This window comes from Rattus norvegicus, chromosome 10 (assembly GCF_021556685.1).
Source record: "Rattus norvegicus strain SHRSP/BbbUtx chromosome 10, alternate assembly SHRSP_T2T, whole genome shotgun sequence".
NCBI classification, from domain to species: Eukaryota; Metazoa; Chordata; class Mammalia; order Rodentia; family Muridae; genus Rattus; species Rattus norvegicus.
The window spans coordinates 19,501,182-19,526,365 of record NC_141543.1 but is presented as its reverse complement, the minus strand read 5'-3'; the positions used below and the strand labels follow the sequence as shown (position 1 = coordinate 19,526,365).

General features: G+C 54.3%; 1 protein-coding gene across 4 annotated transcripts; it reads right to left on the bottom strand.

Annotated features, from left to right (window-relative positions):
* Positions 1-40: 40 nt before the first annotated feature.
* On the bottom strand, positions 41-20,179 carry Caskin1 (CASK interacting protein 1). Of its 4 annotated transcripts, none has more exons than XM_087569529.1 (20): positions 19,713-20,179; positions 12,710-12,761; positions 12,510-12,628; positions 12,149-12,294; positions 11,971-12,066; positions 11,736-11,866; positions 9,546-9,654; positions 9,343-9,451; positions 9,163-9,257; positions 8,888-9,005; positions 7,872-7,973; positions 7,691-7,779; positions 7,526-7,610; positions 7,343-7,440; positions 6,480-6,590; positions 6,288-6,389; positions 4,796-4,934; positions 2,711-4,714; positions 1,769-2,183; positions 41-1,587 (listed from the first exon to the last, which is right to left on the bottom strand). In XM_087569529.1, the coding sequence occupies exons 1-20, from the start codon at positions 19,804-19,806 to the stop codon at positions 1,488-1,490; spliced, it is 4,314 nt and encodes a 1,437-aa protein (XP_087425655.1). In that variant the 5' UTR covers positions 19,807-20,179; the 3' UTR covers positions 41-1,487.
* Positions 20,180-25,184: the final 5,005 nt, after the last annotated feature.

Sequence of the window (25,184 nt, the reverse complement as noted above, 5' to 3'; positions counted from 1 at the left end):
ACCACCCCCCCATGTCCCCAAAGAGTGAGAGCCAAGCAGCTCTGTTTCTGCTGTTTATTGACAGCTGACAGCAGCTCCCTGTCCAGACCCCCCTCCCCACTTCCTAGAGCCCTAGCCTGGGCTGCCCACACAGAGGAGGCTGATAAATGGCCAGCATGTTCAGATAAGGAAGCGCCAGGAGTGACAGTTGGAGGGGCCCTGTGTCCACACTACCTTAGTTGGCCCCTCCACCAGCTTACACCACAATTATGGTTTTGTTTTGGGTTTCTTTTCTTTTTTGGGGGGAGAGGGGGTTTAAAGAAATGTCAATGTTATGCCCAACACTTGTGGATCAGCAAACACGAGAGGAGACCAGTCAGTATTTTTTGGAGGGAAGAAAAGAAGGTGAGAGGTACTACACAACACAGCCTCAGACCATGAGCAGAACGTCCATGGGAATTCAGGGTGGGCGGGGTGGCTGCCTTATGAGGCTGCCTTGGGGAGGCTGGAGCAGACACAGCTCAAACACACATCTGCCCCTAGGCTGGCATGCACGCCCTTGCACTTACGCCCACACAGGGTTCACACTGGGTATACCCTTATACCAGCACCCCAAGGGCATGGCCACACCCAGAAGGAAGAAGCCCTCCCGAGCCCTGTGTGGCATGGAGGAGAGCCGGTGAGAGCAAGGCACGTCCTTCACATTCTTCAGACTCGGGAGCTGGAAGAACAGAGGAGACGCTCTGGGCAGAGCCACCCCCCAGATTGTGCCTCCCAGGTGTGCTCGTGACCAGGGGCAAGACCACTCCTAGATGAAAGAGAAGGGCAGACAGGTGGCCTCAGCCTCTGACAGCTTTAGTCTCAAGCTGGACTTGTAACCTTCCTGTTGGTAAATGGTTTCTATAGAATCAATAATATTTCTTCTCTTTAAATATATATTTGTTAAAGTTATCTTTTTGTTTTTCTGGGGAAATTTGCCTCAGCTCATTCCCAATAAATTAATACTCTTGATAGCTTATATTCTGGGGTGCAGTGGGGCGAGCCCAACCTTGGCCCCCCTGTCCCTTGTGCTGTGCCAGAGCAGCTGGCAGAGGTTCCCCAATGGGCAGTTCTGTGCTAGGCCTAGGCCTGTGCTCTGCCAGATTGGAGAGAGGGCCACAGGACCACCCCCCTCATCTTCCCTTGGTGCTCAGTCTGCCTAGGGCAAGGGAGGGGCAGCCCTCCGCCAGCAGAGCAAAGCCTGCAAGGGTAGGGCCCAGCAGTTGTTGCACAGGGAGCAGCAGATAGGAATGGGCACCAGCGGGCAGCGCATCTGCTCAGAGCCCTTGGAGCGCCCCCGACCCCCATGCCAGGGGGCTGACGACCAGCCTGGGCCAGGAGTAGGAGTTGTGCTTGTGCAGAGCTGGGCGTGCCCCGCCCACTCGGCCCCCACCCACCGCTTGGAAGTGCCTGTCCTGAGGTAAAGGTCAAAGTGCGGGGAGTACGGTGGGCCCACGTGGGTGGCTGCCTCACTCCAGCATGGCGTCCAGCTGGTCGGCCAGGTCGTCAAACATGCTGCCGATGTCTTCCAGGATGCTGCCAGTGCTCTTCTCCTCGATGGAGGAGGGGCTGAGGGTAGGCATGCATCAGTGGGGTGGGATGGCACAGGCCCCCTTACTCAGGGCTAGGCGGCTCCACAGCAACCCACTCTTAAACCACCCTGGATGGCTCCGCCTACCCATACCAGTCCACTAGCAAGAGCCACACTCTGTGCTGGACCAGAACTACCGCCCCAGATCAAAGTACCTACCGAGGGCCTTGTCCGTCTTCCTGCCTGATCTTCTCCTCCACCGCCTGCAGTGCTGCAGCCAAACACGCGCTAGTCTCTTCCAGCTTCTGCCGAGCACTGTCCCCGGGCGAAGCACAATCTGAAGCTACTGGGGGTCCGGAGACCACTGAAGCGGCAGCGCGAGGGGGCTTGGTGGGTACTTGCAGCGCAGGTGCCCCTGGGGAAGGGGGCTTGGCGGGGCTGGCGCTCTGCGAGGGCGGTGAGCTAGCTGGCTTGATGAGGGCTGCTGGCGGCTGACGCGCCGGCGAGGGCACAGGCGAGGGGGTGGCGCTGCTGGACTGCAGTCCCGCCAAAGCCTTGGCTGGCTTAGGCGCTGTAGGTGGCGGTGGAGGCTTGGGTGACACAGGCGGTGGCGTGCCGTGAGCACGCTTTACCTCTGCAGGGAGGAGGACGACGCTGGTACCCGGGAAATAACAACACACCTACCACTCACTGCGTTCCCTCCACCCAGCAAGAGAGACGCCCTATTCTCACTGCAGCCGCTAGGGTATGCGAATCTACTGCAAAGTGTGTCACTGCTTCCCAAGTTCCTTCAGATGCGGACTGATGCATCCAGCTGCAATGGTTGTCTCAGTACTTCTGCACTGCTCTCCTGTCTGGAAACCTCCCCTCCCCCGTCTCAGGGTACTCCGGCTAGGTTTTCCTGCATATGTTATGTGCTACTACTCTGGGTCTTCTGTACCTCCTTCACTGAATAAGAGGCACGTACGTCCACTACAGGGGTGGCAGAGTTATCCCACAGTAGATAGTTAAAGAGCTCTTAACTATCAGATCAGACAGTCTTATCTCACACCACCTGGGCTTCATCAAATTCAAAAAGGAAAGCCAGACTATGAGATGGGAGCAGGCTAGGGTCCTGTCCTAAGACCCCTTGCTCTGTCTTAGCTGGCTTTCTATACCTACCTGGGCTGCCAGGGCCTGGCAGTGGCACCTTCTTGGAGGCAGGTGTAGGTGAGCCCTGGATCTTGGACACAGGCTGAGCCAGAATGGGCTTGGGAGAGACGGGTGGCTTCACCGGCTTCCGTGCACTGCCATCAGGCAGGGGCAGTGGAGGCAGTGGCATCAGGTCAGTGGGTGGGGGCTCGGCAGGTGGAGGAGGAGGGGGCAGCTCTGGGGGCCCAGCCTGCTCTGAGGCTGGCCGTCGGCGGATGGTGGCTGTGCCATTCTGATACACGGACAGTGGTGGGGGTGGCTCAGGCCCAATGTCAGGCTCCTTAGCCTTGGGCCTGCGCTTGACTGTGTCAGACTCTGTCAGGATGAACTTGACATTCTCCTGTTGGCTCTGCTTGGCCCGGATGCGCCTCTTGAGTGTGGCGCTGGCCTCTACCCGGGCAAGGGGAGGACCCTCCACACCTGCCTCACCCTTGGCTGGACCTCGAAGCCGTTGTCGGGCCGTGCCATCCTCCATAAAATGACTCTGCTCTGCAGGTTCCCCAGGTCCCCGGCGAGCAGTGGCCAAAAGTCCAGTGACTGGGCCACTGAGTGTACGGCGCCGGTTCACCACTTCACCGTCAGGCCCAATGGCCTCTTTGTGCTTTACAGAGGCCAACACGGTAGCTACTCTGCCCGGGTCTGGACTGGCAGGACGAGGTGTGGGGTGGCCTTCGGGGGGCCTGCGAATAGCTCGCCCCCCACCCCCAATGGAAGACAGCTCCAACATGGCTGCGATGCTCTTCACACTGCCAGCACTGCCTGTGTCCACACTGCCAGCGAGATCACTAGCCCGCCGGCGTTGTGCCCGGACCCCCAGCCGGCCATCCTCTGTCTCAACATCTGGAGACGGCTCATCAGCTAGGTTGGCGCTAGCCATGGCTGAGCTGGAGCGTTTGGGTGGAGGGGGTGGGGGCCCCTTCTTACGTGGCCGCACAGCAAAGGACTGACTGCGGTTAACGTTCTTGTCAGTGCCAGCAGGAGCCCTCACTGAATGGCTCCGACCCACACGCCGCTGGACTGTGGCATAGGGTCCAGCGGCAGCAGGCACCAGCAGCTCATCCCGCTCGGGCTCGCTGTCGGACGCTGCATAGCGATTCAAGCTGTGGGCACGTTTCTTGGGCCGCCCAGGCTCTACATCAGCTTCTGGGGGCAAGCATAGTGTGGGCACAGCTGCTGGTACCGGTGGGGGCACAGGTCCTGGAGCGGGTGGCCCTGCCTCACCCTCAACTGGTTGGGGCAGCACGTAAGCAAAGCCACGGTGTGTGGGTGACTGAGGCAGGGAACGGGGTGACATGGGTCGGTCTGTTGGTGGTAGCAGCTGTGGGGTGGGCTTCACCTTGGCTGTGGCTGGACCATGAGGTCCCCCAAGGGCCTGAGGGGAGCCTGGCTGAGCTTTGGTGGGCGTCTGTGGGGGCGTGAAGTGGCTGACACCGGATGGAAGGACCTGTCGTGGCTTGCCAGGCACTGGGGGCACACTGGCCCTCTTGACACTGTGGCCATGGCGGCTAGACCGCACCTCCTTGGGTGGGGTGCCAGGAGCTGGACCCTCATCCAGAAGGTATTCCTGACTTCGTGACATAGGACTGCCCGGCCCCTGAGGCCCATCACCCAGCAGCTCCTGAGAGCTGCTCATGTGCCGAGCCCGTCCACTCAGGCTGGACTCCTGTCGCGAGGTTGTCCTCGGAGTGGCTGGCAGGTGGTTGGAGGATTTCTCGGCAGCAGCTGCACCTGCTTCAGCTGGGCCGGACAAGGCAGCCTGCAGCTCACCACTGAGCTCACTGTCCTGGAAGGTGGTCATCTTAGGAGACTGGCACTCTGCTGCAGCAGGCTCAGATGGGGGTGGTGACTCGATGGCCATCATTTCAAGTGACTGGGGTGCCTTTCGGCGCAGCGGTCCCCCCTCATACTTGGAGTATTCTGCCTTTTGCAGCTCTGCCAGTTTCCTCACCGCCAGCATCAGCTTCTTTTGGTGTCCTGAGTCAGGAGTAGGGGAGAAGCTGGTCAGGAGGACCTGTAGGTACAGGCAGATGTGGAAGGGGTAGGCTGGGACCTTACCCAGCTTGGTGATGCCGATCTCCTGCAGGTCCTCCCAAGTGATATCGGTGATGAAATCAATGTTCTCATAGCCGTTGTCCACCAGCACCTTGTAATACTGGGCCAGACCAATCATTGACAGCCACACAGCCAGGTTAGCCTATGGAGAGGGGGACAGAGAGGGGCAGCCCAAGCTGGCTGCTCACACCGTGACCACCTACTTGGAATTATTAGAAGATAAGCCTGTGGGGCACAGACAGACAGAAGGACAAACAGACAGGTCTGAAATATCAGTATTGCAGACAGCCTAGGCACAGCCTTGGTGGGAACTGCAGACCAGCTCCTCAACATGCCAACTGCACTTAGGGCACACACAAGTCAACACACGCAAACACACTTGGGATACTTATCATTTGGGACACAATTTCGTATACAAAAAAAAGTGTTTCTTTGCCTGATCAGGTGGCCACAGGCAGTGTCCTGAGGAGACACACCCACACACCAGATACAGACGCACGATGCCACAGAAGATCCACGTACACGGCACGCACGCCCAGCATGCTGCTTCCAGCTATCCAAAGCACAGGCACCCTTTCTCCATCACCCTCGCGACGTCTCCCCACCCGTAGCAGATGCATGGCCACGCACCTGTGACACATTCGCCACACAGCCATACCAGGAATGAGCAAATGTCCAGTGTCCACCAAGAACTGCCCAGTCGTCCCAAGCTCCCAGCTGAGGCCACTCTTGCACCCACACTCAGCACCTTCAGTCATGCAGGTGACAGAGTGAGGCGAGGTCCGTGAGCCCCGGATGTGCTCCTGGGAAGATCCCTGAGCTGCTGACTACTGAGTGGCATGGTGGGACAGATGGGCGCAGCCCTGTTTGCCAAGAGATCCAGGACCCTGGGGAGGGCAGGCACTGGTTAGCCAGCAACACCTCTCCCGTAGGTGGATAGGAGAACAAAGCGGGTGTGCAACCCAGAGGGCCAGCATCAGCTCAGCTGTCCCCATATAGGTATCTCTTCGTAAGAAAGAGCAAAGGCCACTGCTGTCAGCCATCACACAGGCCAGCATGTGCAATGGGACTTGTGTGCATGCATGTGGCAAGCATGTCTGACACCAGCCCATCTGCAGTCCATATATGTGTAAAAGACAGTGCTATATGGGTGCTGGCTGTGAACAGAGAAGGCAAAACCTCCTGGCTTGAGGTTCTCACAACCCCTTGAGTCTTAGCCATGAGCCTGCCTGGGGAGTTTACCCCCATAATAGACAAACAGGCTGTCCAAATAGCTCCCTGCTATCAGGCCACCTCTGTAGCCCAGGCAAGCCTTAAACTCATGATCCTCCTGCCTCAGCCTCCCTGAGTGCTGGTTGTAGGCCTGGCTCCATCTGTAACTCCACTTCCTAGGACCCCAGAAGGCAGATGAGGGATGTAGCCAGGAAGGCAGCCTGTCTGTCTGTCCATCTGCCTGCTGGTCCTGGCTCGGCCACCAGGGCGCAAGGAGCCTTACGGGTTTGTGTTCAGGCAGGCAGTCAGGGATGTTCAGGCCGCTGATCTCTGCCGTAATCTTCTTACGGTGGCCTGGCTTGGTAACACCAATGGCTGTGAGGTCCTATGCAAAGAGGAGGCCCATTAACTAGCAGGTAGGAGGGATCTGCCTTTTGGAAGGGAAGCGGCTGGCCACAAACCCACAGCAGCTCACCTCAGGGGTCATGCGACTGATGGTGGGCAGGTCATAGCCAGCACTGGTGAAGTTGGGGGCATAGAGCTGTAGCTGGAATGTGGCAAGCCACTGACTGACTGCCTCAGCACTCTGCAAGACACAAGGCACCAACTGCAGCCTGTCCCCTGCTGGGCTGCGCCCCAACCTCCACTGTGCCTCCTCCTCTGCTTGGTTCATGGCCAGAGTGCTGGATCCGCCGCCGTGGTCCACTGCACCAGTACTCCACGATCTGTCATCCTCGCTCCAGCATCTGCAGCCCTCCAGGTTTCTTCTGGGAGCTCCACCAGGAAGGTCCTGCTGCATCTGTGCCGTGGCCTCCCCCACCCCGTGACACCCATACCGTCTCAGAGATGCAGATGGTGTGACCCCTTAGGAGGGCACTCTGGGGGAAGGGCTTCAGGCCTGGCTGCTCCCTGGAAGTTGGGCTCTGTGCCCTACTCAGAAGTCCCTCGCCTCCTCTGCTGTATAGGATCAGCCATCAGGTCACGCACCACAGCCATACACATGTGACCCACTGCACCCACAGAAACATTTACACGGCTCACACCCATCCCCTTCCATCTCTGCAGCCACACGCATGTACGCTCAGCTCACGGTTGACCACTGTTGCACATCCACACAGCGCCCTTCGTACTTCTGCAAGTGTGCACACACTAGCTCACAGCCTGCACGATAGACAACACCTGTACACTGGTGTGCGTGTGCACATATGACACAGAAACAGACAAAAAGACAGAGTCTGGTCTGTCGAGGCCCACAGCAGCTGCTGTGGCCAGCTATGCCTGTCAGACTGTCAACCCATCCCTCCCAGATCCAGGCCTGGATCTGACCAAGCCCTGTACCTTGCCCTCAGAGGCCGAGGACGATTCCAGCTTCTTGGGTGGCTGCTCCCCATATACCTGCCCAGCATGGGCTGCTGGAGGCTGGGACCGGGCAGCACCTGGTGATGAGAGGGAATGCCAGGGTGAGGAATAGATAGCGGCCACCTTCATCTTGGGCCAGCACAGCTGGGTCCTTGCTCTTACCTGAAGAGCCCTCAGGAGGCTTGACCGGGCTATCTCCTGGGCTGGACTCGGAGACTGACTTCTGGGAAAGCACAGTTGCCAGGAGCTAGAACCCAGAAAGGCCACTCGCTAGCACTGCTCTTTGTCTGGCCACCCTGCCCTGGCCACCCCTCCCTGCTCACTCACCTTAACCCCTTCAGCGCCTGCATGCAGGGCATGGCCCCCAGTACTCCTGCCCCCAGCCACATTGCTCAAGCTGCCACTGCGATCTCCACCTGCCAGGACAGGGACCGTGAAATGTGCTGTCCCCACAGTAACACCCAGCAGTCAAACGGTTGCCCCAGTGTTCAGGAGGTCCCTGGCCTACCTGCAAAAGGCTTCCTCAGCACCCAGATCTCCTCCGGGGGTGCGGAGGGACCCAGTGAGCCACCTCCCTGGGGTGGGCTTGGCTCGCTGCCTGTCCGGGAACCTGTAGGTCAAACAACAGCTTTCCTGAACCCTGGGCAGCCCAGACACAGCCAGACACAGAGAGGAAGCAGCATAGAGAGGCCGTTCTACAGCCTTCTGGCTTCAGTAATGTGAGAGACACTAAATGTCTTGAGACCGGGTCATAGTGGTAGAGGACCCAGGGCAAGGAGTCCTAGCACCAGCCCTAAGGTATAGACAACCAGACCGAGGATAACTGAATAGTTGATTTTCTCAGTGCTAGGGGACAAGTCAGAAACCACCCAGTGGCTTGAGGCCAAATCTATCCTAGGAACCACAGGTGCCTGATCACACCATCTACCTGGCCCTCTTGCCACAGCTGCCAATCTCCATCCTGTCCACTCTAAAACAAGTCGACCCCATCCCTACCCCACCTCCAGCCTCTTTAAAGCATACTATGGAGTTTTCCAACTTGGTTCTGAACTCCTCTCCTAAGCTCCATCGTGCCCTCCTGCCCATTGAGCGCTGAGACCGGTCCTGTCACACGCCCTTGAACACGTGGTTTATGTTACCCGGATTGTGTTGAACATGACTTGCCCGCTACCACCCTTCAGAGCCCTTTCTGATCTAAGGTGGGCTTTGCTTCACTTTCTCCGTGTCACTGGTTGGTTCTTTTCCTGGATTAACTAACATCAGTGCTCTTCCCACCTCAGAAGACCAATGTCTGCCTAGGACCCTGTGTGGTGAGTGGCCACCTAAGAACTGGACTATGGAAGGCGTGTGGGACTCTGCTGACAGCGTAGCAGCAGGAGGGGTTACTGGATGCCAGTCCTGCTTATGGGCTAGAGGTCAACCTGGTTCTGCACCCAACATCCTAAGGTATACCTCTTCCTTTCCAGTCCCCAGTCTCAGCTGAGTGTCCCCTGCTTGCCTCTCTCCAGAGTGGGATGGACTTACCGGCTCGCTTGACAATAGCCTCCCCCAGCGAGGATGGGAAGTAGCCCACCCTGTCATTGCCTGTCCGGTTGTCATGGATACAGCCTTTCCACCGGCCATCTGGATGCTGTTCAAGTACCTGACCAAACAAACGGGGTGTGTGTACTCAGGCAGAGACCTCCCCTTGGCAGACGAGGCCTGCTATCCTGCACCCTCCCCAGGCTGCTGCAGGATGGTGTTCTAAGCATGCCAGAGTCCCTTCCGTCTCTGCCATAGCACCCAGGGACAGTCCTCACCGTGATAATGTCCCCAGCCTTCACATTGAGACTGGTCAGATCATAATTGTTACAGTAATCCTTTGTAGCCCGGACCTGGAGAGCCGCTGAAGCCTCTGGAAACACAGGGAGTAGACACCCAGTCCTGGGAGCTGTCCTTTCTTCCCAGCCCTGACCCAGCCCAGCCCCACCCAGGCCCACCTCGAAGCAGTTGCTTGATCTCCTTGCTGGCCTGGGATGTAGTAAATTGGTGCACGATGTCCAGTGCTGTCTGGCTGTAGGTGTTCCTCACCTGGGCATTGATCCCACTCTGCATACACCAAAGGCCAAGGCCTTGTCAGGGATCCCCATGTCCTCCACTTGGCTCCAACCCATCTCTCTGTGTCCTGGGCCACCAGACTTACATCCAGCAGTAGCCGGACCACTTCTGTCTTCCCACAGAGTGCAGCCTCATGAAGGGCTGTGCCAGACTTGGTCTGGCGGTTAATGTCGATGCCGGCCTGGAGGAGGAGCCTGCAAAGGTGGAGAAAGCAGACACGGCCTTTCAGAAGGGGCCCTGAGAAGGATGCTCAGATCAGACCTTGAGTCTAACTGCTTGCCAGGGCTGGATGAGAAGCCACCCATCCCCTTGTGTGATGATACAATGTCTGATTCTCCTGACGCTTTGCAGAAGGCCTGTCTCTGACTGAGCTTTCACAGATGTTGTTTTGTTCAATCCTAGGGTAGGCAATGTTGTGGGCCCTCTTTACAGATGAGGAAACTGAGGCTCAGGGAAGATCTCAACAGGTGGTAAGACCAAGTCAAAGACAGGACTGAGAAGATAGGAAAGCCTCTTCCAGGATGGAGGGATTGCTCAGCAACTAAGATCACTGGCTGCTCTTCCAGAGGTCCTGAGTTCAATTCCCAGCACCCACATGGTGGCTCACAACCATCTGTAATGGGATCCGATACCCTCTTCTGGTGTACCTGAAGATAGCGACAGTGTACTCATATATACGTTAAATAAATAAATAAATCTAAAAAGTGGGGGCTCTCCCTAGCCTCTCCTTTATCATTTGGGCACACTCAGGCCTGACCATAACCCTACACCTTCTTACAGGAAACACGCGCACACACGCACACACACACGCATGCTAGGGGTTGAACCCAAGGCCTCATGCATGCTAGGCAAGCACTCCACCAGAGCTATATCCCAGCCGATTTTGTGTCCATACATCTCCATTTGTTTTTTTTGTTTGTTTGTTTGTTTGTTTGTTTTTTTTTTCTTTTTTCTTTTTTTCGGAGCTGGGGACCGAACCCAGGGCCTTGCGCTTGCTAGGCAAGCGCTCTACCACCGAGCTAAATCCCCAACCCCATACATCTCCATTTGTAATGTACAAGTGTGCAAGTGTACATTCACATGTGTGTACATGTGTGTAAAGGCCAGAGGTCAATGCTGGATGTGCTCCTTAATTGCTCTTCAAGTTTTTAAAGGTTTTTTTTTTTGCTCTTTATGTGTATGTGTGCATGTGTCTGCAAATGGATATATGTATGTGAATGTGAGCATGTGAGTGTGTGCATGTGAGTTGTGTGCATGTGAGTATGTGCATGTGTGTGCATGTGAGTTCTTGCATGTGTGCATGTGAGTGCATGCATGTGTGCATATAAGTGTATGCATGTGTGTGTGTGCATGTGGGTGTGTACATGTGAGTGTGTGCATGTGGGTGTGTGCATGTGAGTTCTTGCATGTGTGCATGTGAGTGCATGCATGTGAGTTCTTGCATGTGTGTGCATGTGAGTTCTTGCATGTGTGCATATAAGTGTATGCATGTGAGTGTGTACATGTGAGTGTGTGCATGTGGGTGTGTGCATGTGAGTATGTGGAGTGTTTGTGAAGGTCATAAGAGGGTGTGGAGTTTGTTGAAGCTGGAGTTATAGGATGTTGTGAGCTACCCAACACTGGGTCCTCTAGAAGAGTGAAAAGTGCTCTTCACTGCTGAACCGCCTGTCCTCCTTCCACCTTAACGTTTGAGACAGAGTCTCTCCCCAACACCTGAGCACTCTGGTTCAGCTACACTGGCTGAACAGCAAAGCCTCAGGGATGCTCTTGTCCCTTCCCCCCAGCAGTGAGACTACAGGCACATGCTGCCATGTCTGGCTGCTACATGGATACAGGGATCAAAACACAAGTCTTCGTGACCGTGTGGCAAGCACTTCACTAACTAAGCCATCTCACCAGCCCCGTCCATCCTTTAAGACAGGGTCTCACACAGACCAAGTGGAATCGAATTCCTTATGTAGCAGAGGAAGACCCTGAACTCCTGATTTTCCGGGCTCTGCCCCACACCCTCAGAGTACTGGGATTAGAGATACTTACAAGCACATCTAACTCAAGGCCTTTATTTTTCATTGTTAGGCAGGATGTTCGCTAAGTTGCCAAGGTTAGCTTTGAACTTTCTATCCTCCAGCCTTAGCTCCTCAAGAGCATGACAGACCTGTGCCACCATCCTGGAGGCTCCTCTCTTATTCCCAAGCTAGGAACAGGAGCCTGTGCCCCTGAATACCACCATGCCCCAGAAGCCTGCGGCTGGCCCCACTCCTGTTCCTGGCTGTACCTAATTATGTCGATGTGGCCATTCTTGGCGGCCAGGTGCAGGGGACTGGTACCGTTGGGATCAGTGGTGTCCCCTGGTCGGGGCTCCAGCAGGGCCGCACACATGTTGCTACTTAGCAGCAGCTGGACCACCTGGAAGGAAGGATCAGGGAAGGGTGGTCCTGGCTCGAGTTGTCCCTTAGCCCTACTCTGGGCAGGCAGGAGGAACCCCTCTCCCACCTCTGTGAGAGACTTACCCCTACGCGGCCAAACTCGCAGGCCAGGTCCAGAGGTGTCTTTCCGGAGTTGTCTACCATGCAGGGGTTGGACTGATGCTGCAGTAGCATCTCTGACTGAGGGACAAGGGCCGGATTATCCCTGGGACCACCCAACCCTCTGCCTGACTGCCCACCCAGACTCCCCATGAGGCCTCACCACATCGTAGTGACCATGCTGGGCAGCCAAATGCAGGGGTATGTGGCCCTCGTCGGATGGGACATTCACTGCTGAGCCTGCCTTCAGCACCAGCTTCATGGGCTCCTTCCGGCCCTGCCAGGCCGCGTAGTGCAGCGGCCGCATGCCTGGGGACAGGTGTGGTTTGTTGGAAACTAAATCCTGACCCTAAAGCCAACCCTCACTAAGGACATGTCGCTATCTCTAAGGTTCTGGCCTAACCCAGGCAGATGCCTTGGGCTGGAGACCTCAGTGGTGAGGCCATCGAGGCTGCCAGGATATCATCCTCAGCCTTGTCCCCTGCCCTTGGCTTCAAGCCCCCCCCCCCGCCCACCAGGCTTGCCTTTGTTGTCCTTGATGTCTACAGCAGCCTGAGCCTCCAGCAGCAGAGAGATCAATTCGGTGTTGCCATTCAGGGCAGCATGGTGCAGGGCTGAGAAGCTGGGCAGGTGAAGGACAGGTCTAGGAGAGAAGCCAAGGCCCAGCCTTCCCTGGGGCCTACCTACCCCATTCCTTCTGCCCTTGCCCAAGCTGACAACTCACCCATCTGGGTCCTGGAAGTTGACATTGATCTTCTTGGTAGAGCCCAGGAGCTCTGTGGAGAGAGGGAGACCCAGTAAGGAAAGGTGGTCCAGACCCTCCTAAGAATAGGAGAGGGTAGTGGTGATCTGCCTGCCTGCTCTAGCAAGGTCTTAAATCTGCAGTCACACATCCAGCTCAGCCGGGACTCAGCTCCAGGTGCCGGCAACTTGGGCCTTGGTTTCCCATTGCACTCATATGGGGACGTCGGCCTGTCCTCATCTGGGAATGGGAGACCAGCCCATGCACCACATGGGCACACACATGTGCACATGCACCCCTCTCTTAGGATGCTGGCTCAGCACCTGCCATTGGTGGGAGGGAGAGAGCCAGCCCCATCTGTCTCTCAGAAGGACCCAGATGGGGCCGGGGGTGGCTGAAGAGGCTGGAACACCCGGAAATGGGGTATTTCTGGGGAAAGGACTGCATCTCCAAGCCCTGTGCTGCCAGCTCTGGCTGCTGTGTGGTTAAGCCTTACAATCCGGCAGCATGAAGAGAAGGCTGTCTTGTAGGCAAGGGCCTCTAGGTGACCCATGCCAATGGTCACCTTGCCCACAAAAGCCATGTTCAGATTCCATATTCAGACCAATTGAAGCCCTGGGGTCCACACTCTTTCTTTTCTGGGGTCTCTCTCATCTTGGGGCCTCCCTCACCCTGGCCTTCTCTAGAACTTTCAGAAGAGAGAGCCCACCAAAGCCATCCCAGTGGGCCCTTGTCCACCGGACTCTTGCCAACCCCCTGCCTGTCTGGGCCATGGTTATATAACCCATTTGTGGGTCAGTCACTCTGTTGGGGGGGGGCTGGAAGGACAGAAGCCCCTTTGTCCTGGCTCAGGACAGGGGTGGGGGTGGGGGACCTAAAGGCAGGGGAGCCAAGAGAGTAGAGTCACAGTGGGCTGGCTGTAGGACTTAGCTTGGATTGGCTCAGCCTCAGCCACTGGCCACAGCATGTGGGTCTCTTGACAATCCCTGAAGCCCAGGAAGCCAGCTGCACCCAACTTTGAATCTTTGTTCTGACACTTCCTAGCCCTGTGGCCTTGGCCACCAGGCTCTTCCATGAGCTAGAAAGGGTAGCATCACCCCGAGCTGATGAAATTCAGGGCATTACTTGAACCCTAGGCCTTGCTAACACCAGCTGGACAGACCCCCACTTCTTAGTGTCTCTCCTGGATAGAAAGAAGATAGCGCCACCTTCTGGTCCCTCCCGTGTTCTCAGATACACTGGTTCCAGTTCATCAACTGTAGACCACTTTCCGAGTGGTCAACCGGACCAAACATCAAGAGTCAACCCTGGCTGCTAGGTGTAGTGGCACTGGCCTTTAATTCCAGAATCTGGGAGGCAGGCAGGCTGATCCCTGTGAGTTTAAGGCCAGCCTGGTCTACAGAGTGAGTTTCAGTATAACCAGAGTCAGACAGTGAGACCTTGTCTTAAAATACACACACACACACACACACACACACACACACACACACACACACACACACACGTCAAGCAACATGGTGGTGGCGGTGGTGGTGCACACCCTAATCCCAACACTCAGAAGGTAGAAACAGATCTCTGTGAGTTTGAGGCCAGTCTGGTCTACAGAGTGAGTTCTAGGACAGCCAGGGCTACACAGAGAAACCCTGTCTCAAAGCACAAAACAGTAACAAGGCAGTCTTGGGGGTCCTTCTCATGAACTTGAGTCATGTTTTCAGGTATAGATACACTTCCGAGTCCTATGCTTTTCACCAGGTCGTGGTTATCACCATGGACCCGACTGGCACGTCAGGTAGGATCCCTGCCATTGCTTCCCCATTGGTGTCACTACTGAGTCCTCGTACCCCTCAGTTTGTCCTGTGTAAACACAACTTGGAGCACTGTTAAAATGCATATCACAGTCAGACATAGTGGCATACGCTTGTGACCTCAGCACTCAAGAGACAAAGAGAGGAAGACCACAAGTTCAAGGCCAAACTTGACTACATAGAAAGTTTGAGGCCAGCCTGGGCTACCAAAGACTCTGTAACAAGAAAGGAAGGGGGATTGGGGATTTAGCTCAGTGGTAGAGCGCTTGCCTAGGAAGCGCAAGGCCCTGGGTTCAGTCCCCAGCTCCGGAAAAAAAAAGAACCAAAAAAAAAAAAAAAAAAGAAAAAGAAAAAAAAAAGAAAAAAGAAAGGAAGGAAGGAAGAAAGGGGGCAAGCAAAACAAAACTTCTAAAACTACAAGCTACAGCCAGATGTGGTACATATGTCTGTCATGAGAACACTCTGGAGGGGAAGGCAGAAAGGCTTCAAGTTCCAGCTCAACTTGGATCCTGTCTCAAAGAAAAGGAAAAAAAAAAGCAAGCCATGGGAGTGGGGGAGAGGTATGAGGGAGGGGTGTGGGGAAGGGGTGTGCTGCAATGAGATGGCTCATCAAGTAAAGGTGGTTGCCAGCAAGACCAAAGGTAGAGAGTGAAAACTGAGTCATGCAAATTGTCCTCTGACGCATGCATCATGACACTTGCACGCATGTCTCTCTCTCTCTCTCTCTCTCTCTCTCTCTCTCTCTCTCTCTCTCACACACACACACACACACACACTCACACAAATAAACAAATAAATAAAACACACGTACAGACATGAATGTGTTTTTTTTTTTTTTTTTTTAAAAAGGAGCCAGGTATGATGGTGCGTGCCTTAAATCCCAGTACTGGGGAGCAGAAGCAGGTAGATCTCTATGAGTCCAGCCTGGTCCAGTGAAACAGTGAGACTGTCGCAAAACAAAAACCCACAGAGAAAAGTGTTGGTTTCCACTCTGGGAACCGACAACCCAGGTCAGGCATCCTAGAAACCCTCCTGGCCCATTTCACTGGAATGGAGGCTGAGGCTGCCACATCTCATGTGATTGGCCCTTGCTTTTGTCTGGACCTCTTCCCTCCCCCTCTGTTTCTGTTATCCTTGCTCTAACTGCAGCCCCCTAGATGTCCCTCTAACACATGGCCACGATGGCCACAGGGCCTTTGCATCACACCTCCTTCACATACTTCAGGTTTGTGCAGATGTAGCTTTTACTCTAAGGTCTCTCACCCAAAATGTCACCCTCCCTGGATTCGCTATATTTTTCTGCCTAGCCCTCATTGCCACCAGTGTATCACATCAAACTTCTTCTTGGCTTTAGCGGTTTAAAACATTACCCTCTCCATCCTACATGCTGTCTGTCCACTCTCGGGGCCAGCTTCATGGGTAGGTGACCTGGGCAGGTACTCTTCTTGAATAGTTTGACTTCAGATACGGGCCCTACTTTTGCATCTCATGCAGGCCCTAAAACTATGTGTGGCTGGGCCTGCTACAGACCCCTGCTGTGAACTGATGTCACCGTTCCATGGTACCCTCTCCAGATTGGCCATGCACAAGTCACTTTCTCCCATTCTTTTCAACTGTGATGCAACCAGGTTTCAGGGTCTCCAAGGTTTCCCAAATCCCTGCCCTCCCTCCACCACAGGGCTTCTGGGCAGCTACAGAGTCAGGTTTAGGGGGTGGAAAGCCCAGGTAAGCTGCTCTGAGGTCAGGCAAGCAGAAGCCAATGTTTCGGAAGGGCATGGAGGTCAAGACTCAGTGACATGAGGGATGTGGTGGGGACTCGGTCAAAAACGGGACTGCTGGCAGAGTGTGGTGTTGCGTGCCTTTGATCCCAGCACTTAGGAAGCAGAAGCAGATGATCTCTTGGGAGTTCAAGGCTAGCCTGATCTACATAGCCCCAGCTAGCCAGTCAGGATTACAGAGTGAGACCGTTTCAAAAGAAAATGACTTAATTTTATAAAAGATCATGTGGGGAGGGTCACCTTTCCAAGGACACAGATTTATAGTCCCACAGGGAGGGGGCTAGTGTAAACTGTTTGAAGAGCAGTTTGAGATCCCAGAGCGCCTCCAGGAGATACTGAGGAAGGTGTGGGGCTGGAGTAGCCATCCCATGGCAGGGCAGGCTCTGAGAATAAACTGGAAACAAAAGACAGCCGAGGAGGCCTGAGAACCCAGGAGGGGGCGAGCAGTGGCCAGGCTGCAGGCCTCAGGACCCCCTTTCACTGTTTCGTAGGTTTTTGCACCAATCCGGGACATAGGCATGGTGTGCAGCGTCATGGCAGACAGCTTACTTTTTCCAACTCTTTTTTTTTTTCTTCTTTTTTTTTTTTTTCTTTTCTTTTTTTCGGAGCTGGGGACCGAACCCAGGGCCTTGTGCTCGCTAGGCAAGCGCTCTACCACTGAGCTAAATCCCCAACCCCGGCAGACAGCTTACTTAACATTCATAAAGGCCTGGATTCCATCCCCAGTAACACACACACACACACACACACACACACACACACACACACACACACACACACATACACACCTCACCCCTGTTTCTTGTGACCCCAGACCTCAAGCTGCTCCGCAGAGACCAGTCTGAGGTCAGATCCAAACACCCAGTAGGAAGGGAATTTAAAAACAAACGCACAGACCTCACTATGTTGCTCTGGTTAGCTTGGAACTCAATATGTAGGCTAGGGTAGCCTAGAATTCACAGAGATCCTCCTGACTCTGCTTCCAAAGTGCTAGGATTAAAGGTGTGTGCTACAGACTAGAGAGATGGCTCAGTGGTTAGGAGCACTGACTGCTCTTCCAGAGGTCCTGAGTTCAAATCCCAGCAACCACATGGTGGCTCACAACCATCTGTAAATGGGGTCTGATGTCCTCTTCTGGTGTGTCTGAAGACATCAACAGCGTACTCATAATTAATTAATTAATTAATTAATTTTTAAAAGCCTGCTAGCCACACAGCCTGCTAGAAGGGAATTCTTAATGGGCCAAGATTGTGTGTGTATGTGTGTGTGTGTGTGATTCCTCTGGGAATTTCTACAGGGTGTCATCAGCCTGCCTTGGGGAGGGAGGCTAGGCCACAAAACTAGACAAGGACACCTCACCAGCAGCAGAAGGGCAGTCCCCTACCATCATCTTCCTTCCAAAACTGCCTCTTTTCCCTCAAGGACAGCTGCTAAGTGAGCGTGCATGCACAGGCTCCCTTGGAGATGAGGTGGGGGCTGACACAGCCATGGGGTAGATCGGGAAGAGCTCAAGAACAAAGCTGTGGGAAAACCTCTAAGCTGGACTGGAGAACACATTCTCTTTTTTGTTTTGTTTTTGCTTTTCAGACAGGGTCTCTAGAACTCTCTATGTGGAAGCCCAAACTGGCCTTGAACTTCCAGGGATCTGCCTGTCTCTGCCTCCCAATTGCTAGGATTAAAGAAAGGCGTGTGCCATTAAGCTGGCGGGGGTGGGGGGGCACTCTCTCGAGGATCCTTATGGATAACCCCCAACCCCATGGCCCAAACTCCAGCTGTACTTTGCTAAATCAAAATACATCTTACTCCAAAGCAGGCCAGTGTTGCCATGACAACTGAGCTAATTCATGGAGGGATTTCTCTGTCTGATTTATTACACCGCCCCTCTGACTCAGAGAGTACAGACAGAAGGGGCAGGACAGGTGCCTCTGCTGAGTCCACATCAGTCAGGGGCAGAGGTAGAGACCCGGACAGAGACTACAACCCTCTCACCTATCCATGATGGCCAAATGGAAGGGAAGAAGATCCCCCACATCTGTGGTTCCCACTGGCTGTCAGCAGAAAAAAGCCAGCTCCATTAGCATTTACTGAACTGGAACTAAGTGTCTCCTCTTCATCAGTCCCTTCTTACCGCTTTCATGATGCTGTAGGGTGGCAGGGACCACAGATGCTCCATTCTACAGATAAAGCCATTAAGGCCTGGAGAGTCAGATTGACCAAGGACATAAGGCCACAAGGTGGAAAGCTGTGCCTTCCTCTCTCCCATCTTCACCTCCCTAAGAAGCTCTTCACTCAGCCCTGAGGCCCTAACTAACACCAGCTCTAGTAAGTGGGGCTTCCTAGGCAGTCTGTTTGCCCTGGAGGCACCAGTGTCCTTCCTTCAGGTGAATAGGAGCCACTCCAGACAGTCTCACGTCTCAGCAGCCCCCTGGAGAAATGGGACATCCCCCCACCCACAGCTTACATGCAGTTTATAATGGTGGGTTGGGAGTGAAAGCACCCAGGTTCCATGTGTTGACCTGCAGTGCCTGCACAGGTGCCCTGACACACTGACACGGTCATACGTGCGCAGCTGCACACTTGGCTAGTCCACACGCCCATCCATCCATCTTCAGAGGCCCCTAGGGAGGCTCTAGAATGAGTAGGGTTGAGAGCTAGAATCAAAGCTCTAAGCTCCTAGGCCTTTCCTGGACCCCCAAGGCACAAGCTAGGGATGGTGTGGGAGCTCCTTCACAGATCCTTGGCCCCCTTTCCCAGCAGAAAAGCCAGGGATGACCAGGGTCTATAGAAGCCTGCAAGAGCCTACAGTCTTTATCCCCCAGGCTGTCCCTGCCTGAAGCCCAGCCTGCCACAGGGCTGGGCGACCTTGGGCGCCTGTATTTTACTCCCTCATCAGTAAATGGCCCCCACTGGCCATGCCTGGGCAGCCACACCCCCAGCGTGGTCCTCTCCCCCCACCCCTTTCCCTGCAAAGCGTGTTATTAAACATAGGGTGGGGAAGAGGTCTGACAGAGATTGTTAGCCTCTGGTCGCCCCTCACTGCAAGGGCCCCTCCTCTCTCTACAGTGATTCTTGGGGGGGGGGGGGAATCCGCCTCGCCCTTAAAAGCACAAGTAGAAATCATCAGCCTGCAGCCTGGAAAGGGAGGGGATCCGAGGGAAGATGTGATCGCCAGCGGCCTCAGGGACCGTGGGTGCCGCAGGTGCCCGCAGGGGGCTGGGTGGACTGTCCGGCGGCGCTCGTTGCCGCCCCTCCTCCAGAGCTGGGGCGAGAAGGGGGTACGCGGACCAAGGGTCTGAGCGCTCCTGGCCCCGCCCCACCCCGGGAGACCCACAGCATCCCTTCCTCGCCCTGCACCCTGGCGGTGTGGGCCCCGCCCGCGCCCCGCGCGCCCCCCGCACTCACTGGCCTTCCCCGGCCGCGGCCTCTGCAGCAGCCTCTGCGCGGTCCCCACGTCCTCCGCCTTCACTGCCTGCACCAGCTCCTGCTCCTTCCCCATGGCGCCGCCGGGCCCGCAGCGACGCGGCGCTCGGTGCTCTCGGCGGCTCAGACGCAGCGGCGGCTCGGCGTCTGCGATCGCATCCTTTCCAGCCCGCGCTCCCTGCGCCGCCCGCCGCCCGCCGCCCAGCGCCCTCCGTGGGTTCGGGCTCGGGCTCGGGCTCGGGCTGGGGTTTCGGGCTCGAACTGGGGCTGGGGCTCCGACGCGGAGGGACGGATAGCGCGTCACGGGCGGGGGGCGGCCCAGGGGCGGGAGCCGGCGGCGGCGGCGGGCACCCGGTGGCGCGCCGCGTCTGAGCCGCCTCCCGGACGCCTGGGTCCGCTCCCGCGGCCGCTGACCTCCGTCAGCCCGCGCCGGCCGCGCGCCCGGCTCCTAGGCTCCGCCCCCGCATTGGCCCTTCCCCTCCCACCCCCCACGCCCGACGCCCCCTCCCCACGTTTGGGTTCGCGGGTCAGGCTAGGCCTCTGCGGACAGCGGGGAACCGAGGACGGTCGCCAGGGACAGAGGACGGTGCGCAGGGGTGCTGACCACCGAGCACGGACACGGCGGCGACGAAAGGCTAAACCTAGGAGAGGTTTCTCCAGGCTGAGAGACCTGAGGGGGAGGGACTCGGAGACAGTGGGCGGGCGGGAAGCCGGGCACAAGTGCCACCGGTGCCGGCCCTCCAGAGGCTGTCAGACATTTCTGGCCCGTGATTCCTGTGGGAGGTGTTGAGAGATTGCGAAGAGGAATCTCCCAATAATGAATTCGGTGTCAGGGAACCCGTACCCCTCCTCCCCCCAACTACACCTTCTTCCCTAGCAGCCTCTGGCTTCTCTCCACAACAATGCAGGATGACAGTTCTCCTTCGAGGACAGACTGGAAGGGAGATTGACTTCAACACTCTCGGCTACTTGGCTGTAACTGTCTATATCCACCAAGACGAACTTAACCTCCCATCCTCAGCACCAATGAAGGCCCAGCCTTGCTCAGAACCATTCTAGTCTAGCCCAACCTGAGCAATCTCCTAGCCACAGGTTCCCAGTCAGGATCTCTTGGCTTGACCAACACCACCTCCTCCCTGCCCGAAGGCTAGGGCTGCTCCAGGCCTCTTATTTTGCCTGAAGCATTATGAACTCACAGGGATTGAGCTCCAGGTCTTGGGTAAGGTTCTGCTCCCTCCACTTCCTTATTTGCAAGCAGGAGCAGAGAGCAGCCCAGCAATATAGTGGAGAGAATTCGGTGAGGGTTCATGTATGCACAACCAGTTCACTCATGCACAACCAACCCACTCTTCTTGTAGCCCTGGACTGTGTACAACAGGGCTTTCCAGGATCATAGAATTCTGATCATGGTAGAGTCCCTCATGAGGCTTGGGGAATGAGCCTAGGTCTTCTGATATGTGATAGGCTCTCAGAAGAGATCACTAAATGCAAAAAAAAAAAAAAAAAAATCTTTCCTTTGGTCTGTTAGAGTGACTGATTCCTGGTGAGTCACAGGGTCAGGTGCTGTGCTGGCCATTTGGGATAAGGTTGAACTTACCATGCCCATTTTACAGATCGAAAAAACAACAGCCAAGGGATAGAAATGCTTTGCAGTCCTGTGTCCACGCTACCATCCTCAGCTCTCCAGGTTATAGGTCTGGACTTGGAACCCACATGGATCCCAGTCTCTGTTCTCCCTTATCCTGGCTGCACTGTCCTGAACTGCTCACTCTTTTTTCTTTTTAAAGAAAGATTTATTTCATATATGTGAGTACACTGTCACTGTCTTCAGACACACCAGAAGAGGGCATCAGATCCTATTACAGATGGTTGTGAGCTACCATGTGGTTGCTGGGATTTGAACTCAGGACCTCTGGAAGAACAAGCAGTCAGCGCTCTTAACTGCTGAGCCATCTCTCCAGCCCCTGAACTGCTCACTCTTGCCTGCCTGAGTCTCTTATCTACCCTCCCTGTCAAAAGTGGGTAAACAATGTGTCCCCTTCATCTATGCCAGGGTTCACTGTGAGGTTATTCACAGGGTTAATCCAGGATACAGTTAACGTCCAGAAAATAACTGCTGCAAATATTAGGGTGTCCTTGGGCCTCGCTGCAGGGGTTCCAGTTGTATTAGACTCCTCTTCACATGATACAGTGCCAAGCACATGGGAAGCACTATGAAAATAAGTAAATATAGAAAAAGAAAACTGCTATTATCATGACTATTATGGATGTGTTTGGAGCTTATACGAGACATCATCTTTGTGAGACCTGGGGCAAAAAATACAAACAGAAACCCACTCACCAAATGCCTATTTCAAAGTTGTAAATCACACTAATAACCTGTTAAATATGTTAAGCAAAATATGTTTTAGCCTACCACCTTAACGAATATACATCCACCAAGACCCCAAAGGGCAAGTTTAAATTTAGAATTCTTGGGCTACTCTGGGGTAATGAGCTGGCCCTTGCCTGTAGCTGTCGTATTCCTGTTCTCTGTCCAGCTTTAGATCACGTAGACCCCCATAAACAGGCACCCCTGAGCCACACCTGAGACTTGAGTGCGGGCATCCCACTGTGCAGCCCACCCAGGAAGAAGGATGTGCAGACAAAGGAAATTGACTAGATCCTTTTGGACAGGAAATCTGATTGTTCCCAGTTAAATGTGCATATTGTGGTCTTGAAGTGACATCTGGGCCGTAGGTGGGCATTTGGATCCAGTGATTCTTTACCTCAAAGGATGGATGTTGACAAAAGGAAAGCCAGAGGCTTCCCCTGCTAGGTCAGACTAGAGCCCAGAGTAGGCCCAGAAGACCAAGATCACACCCTATTAACTAGTGACCATGGGTGGATAAGTTCCTTGATGCTCATCTGCTTTGCCTGTAAAAAGGGGACATCAGCTAGGCCCCAAAGGCTGATGGGAAGGATGGCCTGAAGGGATAAAAAGATGTTTATCTGCCCGGATTCCCTTCCCCATCTGCCTGGGAAAGAGGAAGGCATAGCAAGCAGACATTTACCTGTACTGGGGCAAAGGATGCAGATCTGTGGGACTGGGGCAGCCCTCCAGAATGTCAGGCCTCTGAAGAAGATCCTGGGAGGAGGGGCCGCTGAGCCAGCAGAACTGCTGAGCTGATGGCAGCTTCACTGCAGCCCTGACTGGCTTTCTTCCCGGATGTTTAGCTGCCGCCAGCCAGCCCGCAGCCCCTGCCTCTGCCTACCAGCCGTGTACCTGCATAGGGCATCCCCCAAGCACCAGTGCCAACTCCTCATGTATCCAATGTGCCTTCTCATGGGCTGCTGGAAGCATGTATCAGTTGTCATTTTAGCGGGTGTCACATCTGTAAAATGCTATACCTGAGCCTAGTGCCTTCCAAACCTTCAGAAGCTGCATGCTACAGATTCCTTCTGCCCTAGATAGATGCTGGGGCTGCTCAGAATGCTCATGGCCACGCCCAGTTTAACAGCTATCTCTGGGTTGGACCATCTGCACAACCCAGCCTTTAGTTCCTAGCTCCGCCCAGAATTCCAAAGCTCAGGTTACAGGTGACACACATCTGGCCACTCTTCTCCTTTGTTTTCAGGTCCTCTCATGGTTAATACTGATTCAGGCATTCTTCTTCTTTTTTTTTTTTTTTCCCGGAGCTGGGGACCGAAGCCAGGGCCAGCTAAATCCCCAACCACTTCAGGCGTTCTTCTGATTCTGGCTCTCCTCTGCCATCCAGCAAGCTCCGGATTCAACAAAGAGGCTTCAGTGAGGCTACCTTTGGGGATCTTACAGTTAAGGAAGATAAGCAAGGTGTGAAGTATAGGATCCCTGAGGAACAGTCCCCTCAGCTGGCCAGAAAGGATGAGATCAGGAGAGAACGGGGTCTGGATTATAGTCGGGCCAAACTGGGATCCACCATCTTCCAGTCATGAACCTTCAATGGCAATTCTACAGTTCTGAACCTGTTTTCTGACAAGATGTCCCCAGACAGGGACAGAGCCTCCTGAGAGAAGCCATTGTGAGAACGCTAAAATGAGGTAGTGAAAACCCTTGTGATGTTTTGGCAGTTGAAAGGAGAGGACTGGAGAAAGTGCTCAGTGGGTGAGGACCACTAGCAGAACTCCGTTCCTGAGATGGTTCCAAGATAGGCAGGCAGTGTTTGCCCACACCTTTGATCCCAGCACTCAGGAGGCAGAGGCAGGCAGATCTCTGGAATTCAAGGCCAGCCTGGTCAACAGAGTGAGTTCCAGGGCAGCCGGGGCTACCCTGTCTAGAAAAAACAAAAACAAACAGTCCCAAGGTAAATGAAAACATGTATGCAAGCAAATGCTTGTACATAAACCTCTATAGCAGCACTATCTCATAATGGCTGGAGAGAAGGAAATAACTCAGATGGCTGCGATCAGTGGACAAATAAAATGAGGGCCATGCACACAACAGGATACTGTTTAGCCACAGAAAGGAATGACATAGTGACCCACACTAAAGAATGACATTGACTGACCCTTGGAAATACAACACTAAGTAGAGAAACGAGATACAAAAGGCTATAAATTTGTGATTCAATTGATATGAAATGTCCAGTAGAGGCCAATACATGGAGGATGGAAGGTTAATGGTTTCCATGATCTGGGATGGGCAATGAGGGTGAGGAATAACGGCCTGGTCTCTTGGGGAAACATCTGGGAGCTACACAGAGGTAGTGGGTGCACGGTGTTGATGCTCTAAGTGTTGCTTTGCCAGTGAATTGATTTGTTTTAAAATATTGCATCTCATTATGAAGCCAAATAATGCTGGCCTTGAACTCATGATTCTCCTGATCCAGCTTCCCACGTGCTAGGATTACAAATATGACATAATGACTAAAAATTTTACTCTGTTTTTACTTGTATTTCTGAGCTGGCCTAGAATGTGTTAGGCAGGTTCCGTTCTACTGATTTGCATTCCTGGCCTAACCTGTTCAATTTAAATGGCCAGTTTGGGGACTGAAGAGTGCATCAGTTATGTGCAATTCCTGGTTTTGTAGAGGACCTGAATTCAGTTCCCAGCACCCATATCAGGAAGCTCAGAAGCATCTGTAACCCCCAGCTCTGGGGAATCACATACCTGTTCCTGGCTCTGAAGGTACCTGCATGTATGCATGCTAACATGGGCACACACATACCTATAAATAAAAACAAACCTTTAGGGGCTGGGGATTTAGCTCAGTGGTAGAGCGCTTACCTAGGAAGCACAAGGCCCTGGGTTCGGTCCCCAGCTCCGAAAAAAAAGAACCAAAAAAAACCAAAAACAAAACAAACAAACAAACAAAAAAAAAAAAAAACAAAAAAACCAAAAAAAACAGAGGAGTGAAGCATCCACATTAAAAAAAAAAAACAAACAAACCTTTAATAAAAGGGAAATCTTATGCTGTGTGAGTTTCATCTGAAGCA

Bases quoted from the DNA above. Each gene is read 5' to 3' on its own strand.
- Caskin1 (XM_087569529.1), bottom strand. From the start codon at position 19,806: ATGGGGAAGGAGCAGGAGCTGGTGCAGGCAGTGAAGGCGGAGGACGTG. The intron at 9,655-11,735 runs GTACAGCCAGGA...CCACCTTTGCAG, and splicing joins GGCCACATCGACATAATTAG to GCTCCTCCTCCAGGCCGGCA. The intron at 6,390-6,479 runs GTGAGCTGCTGT...CTCTTTGCATAG, and splicing joins TCAGTCGCATGACCCCTGAG to GACCTCACAGCCATTGGTGT.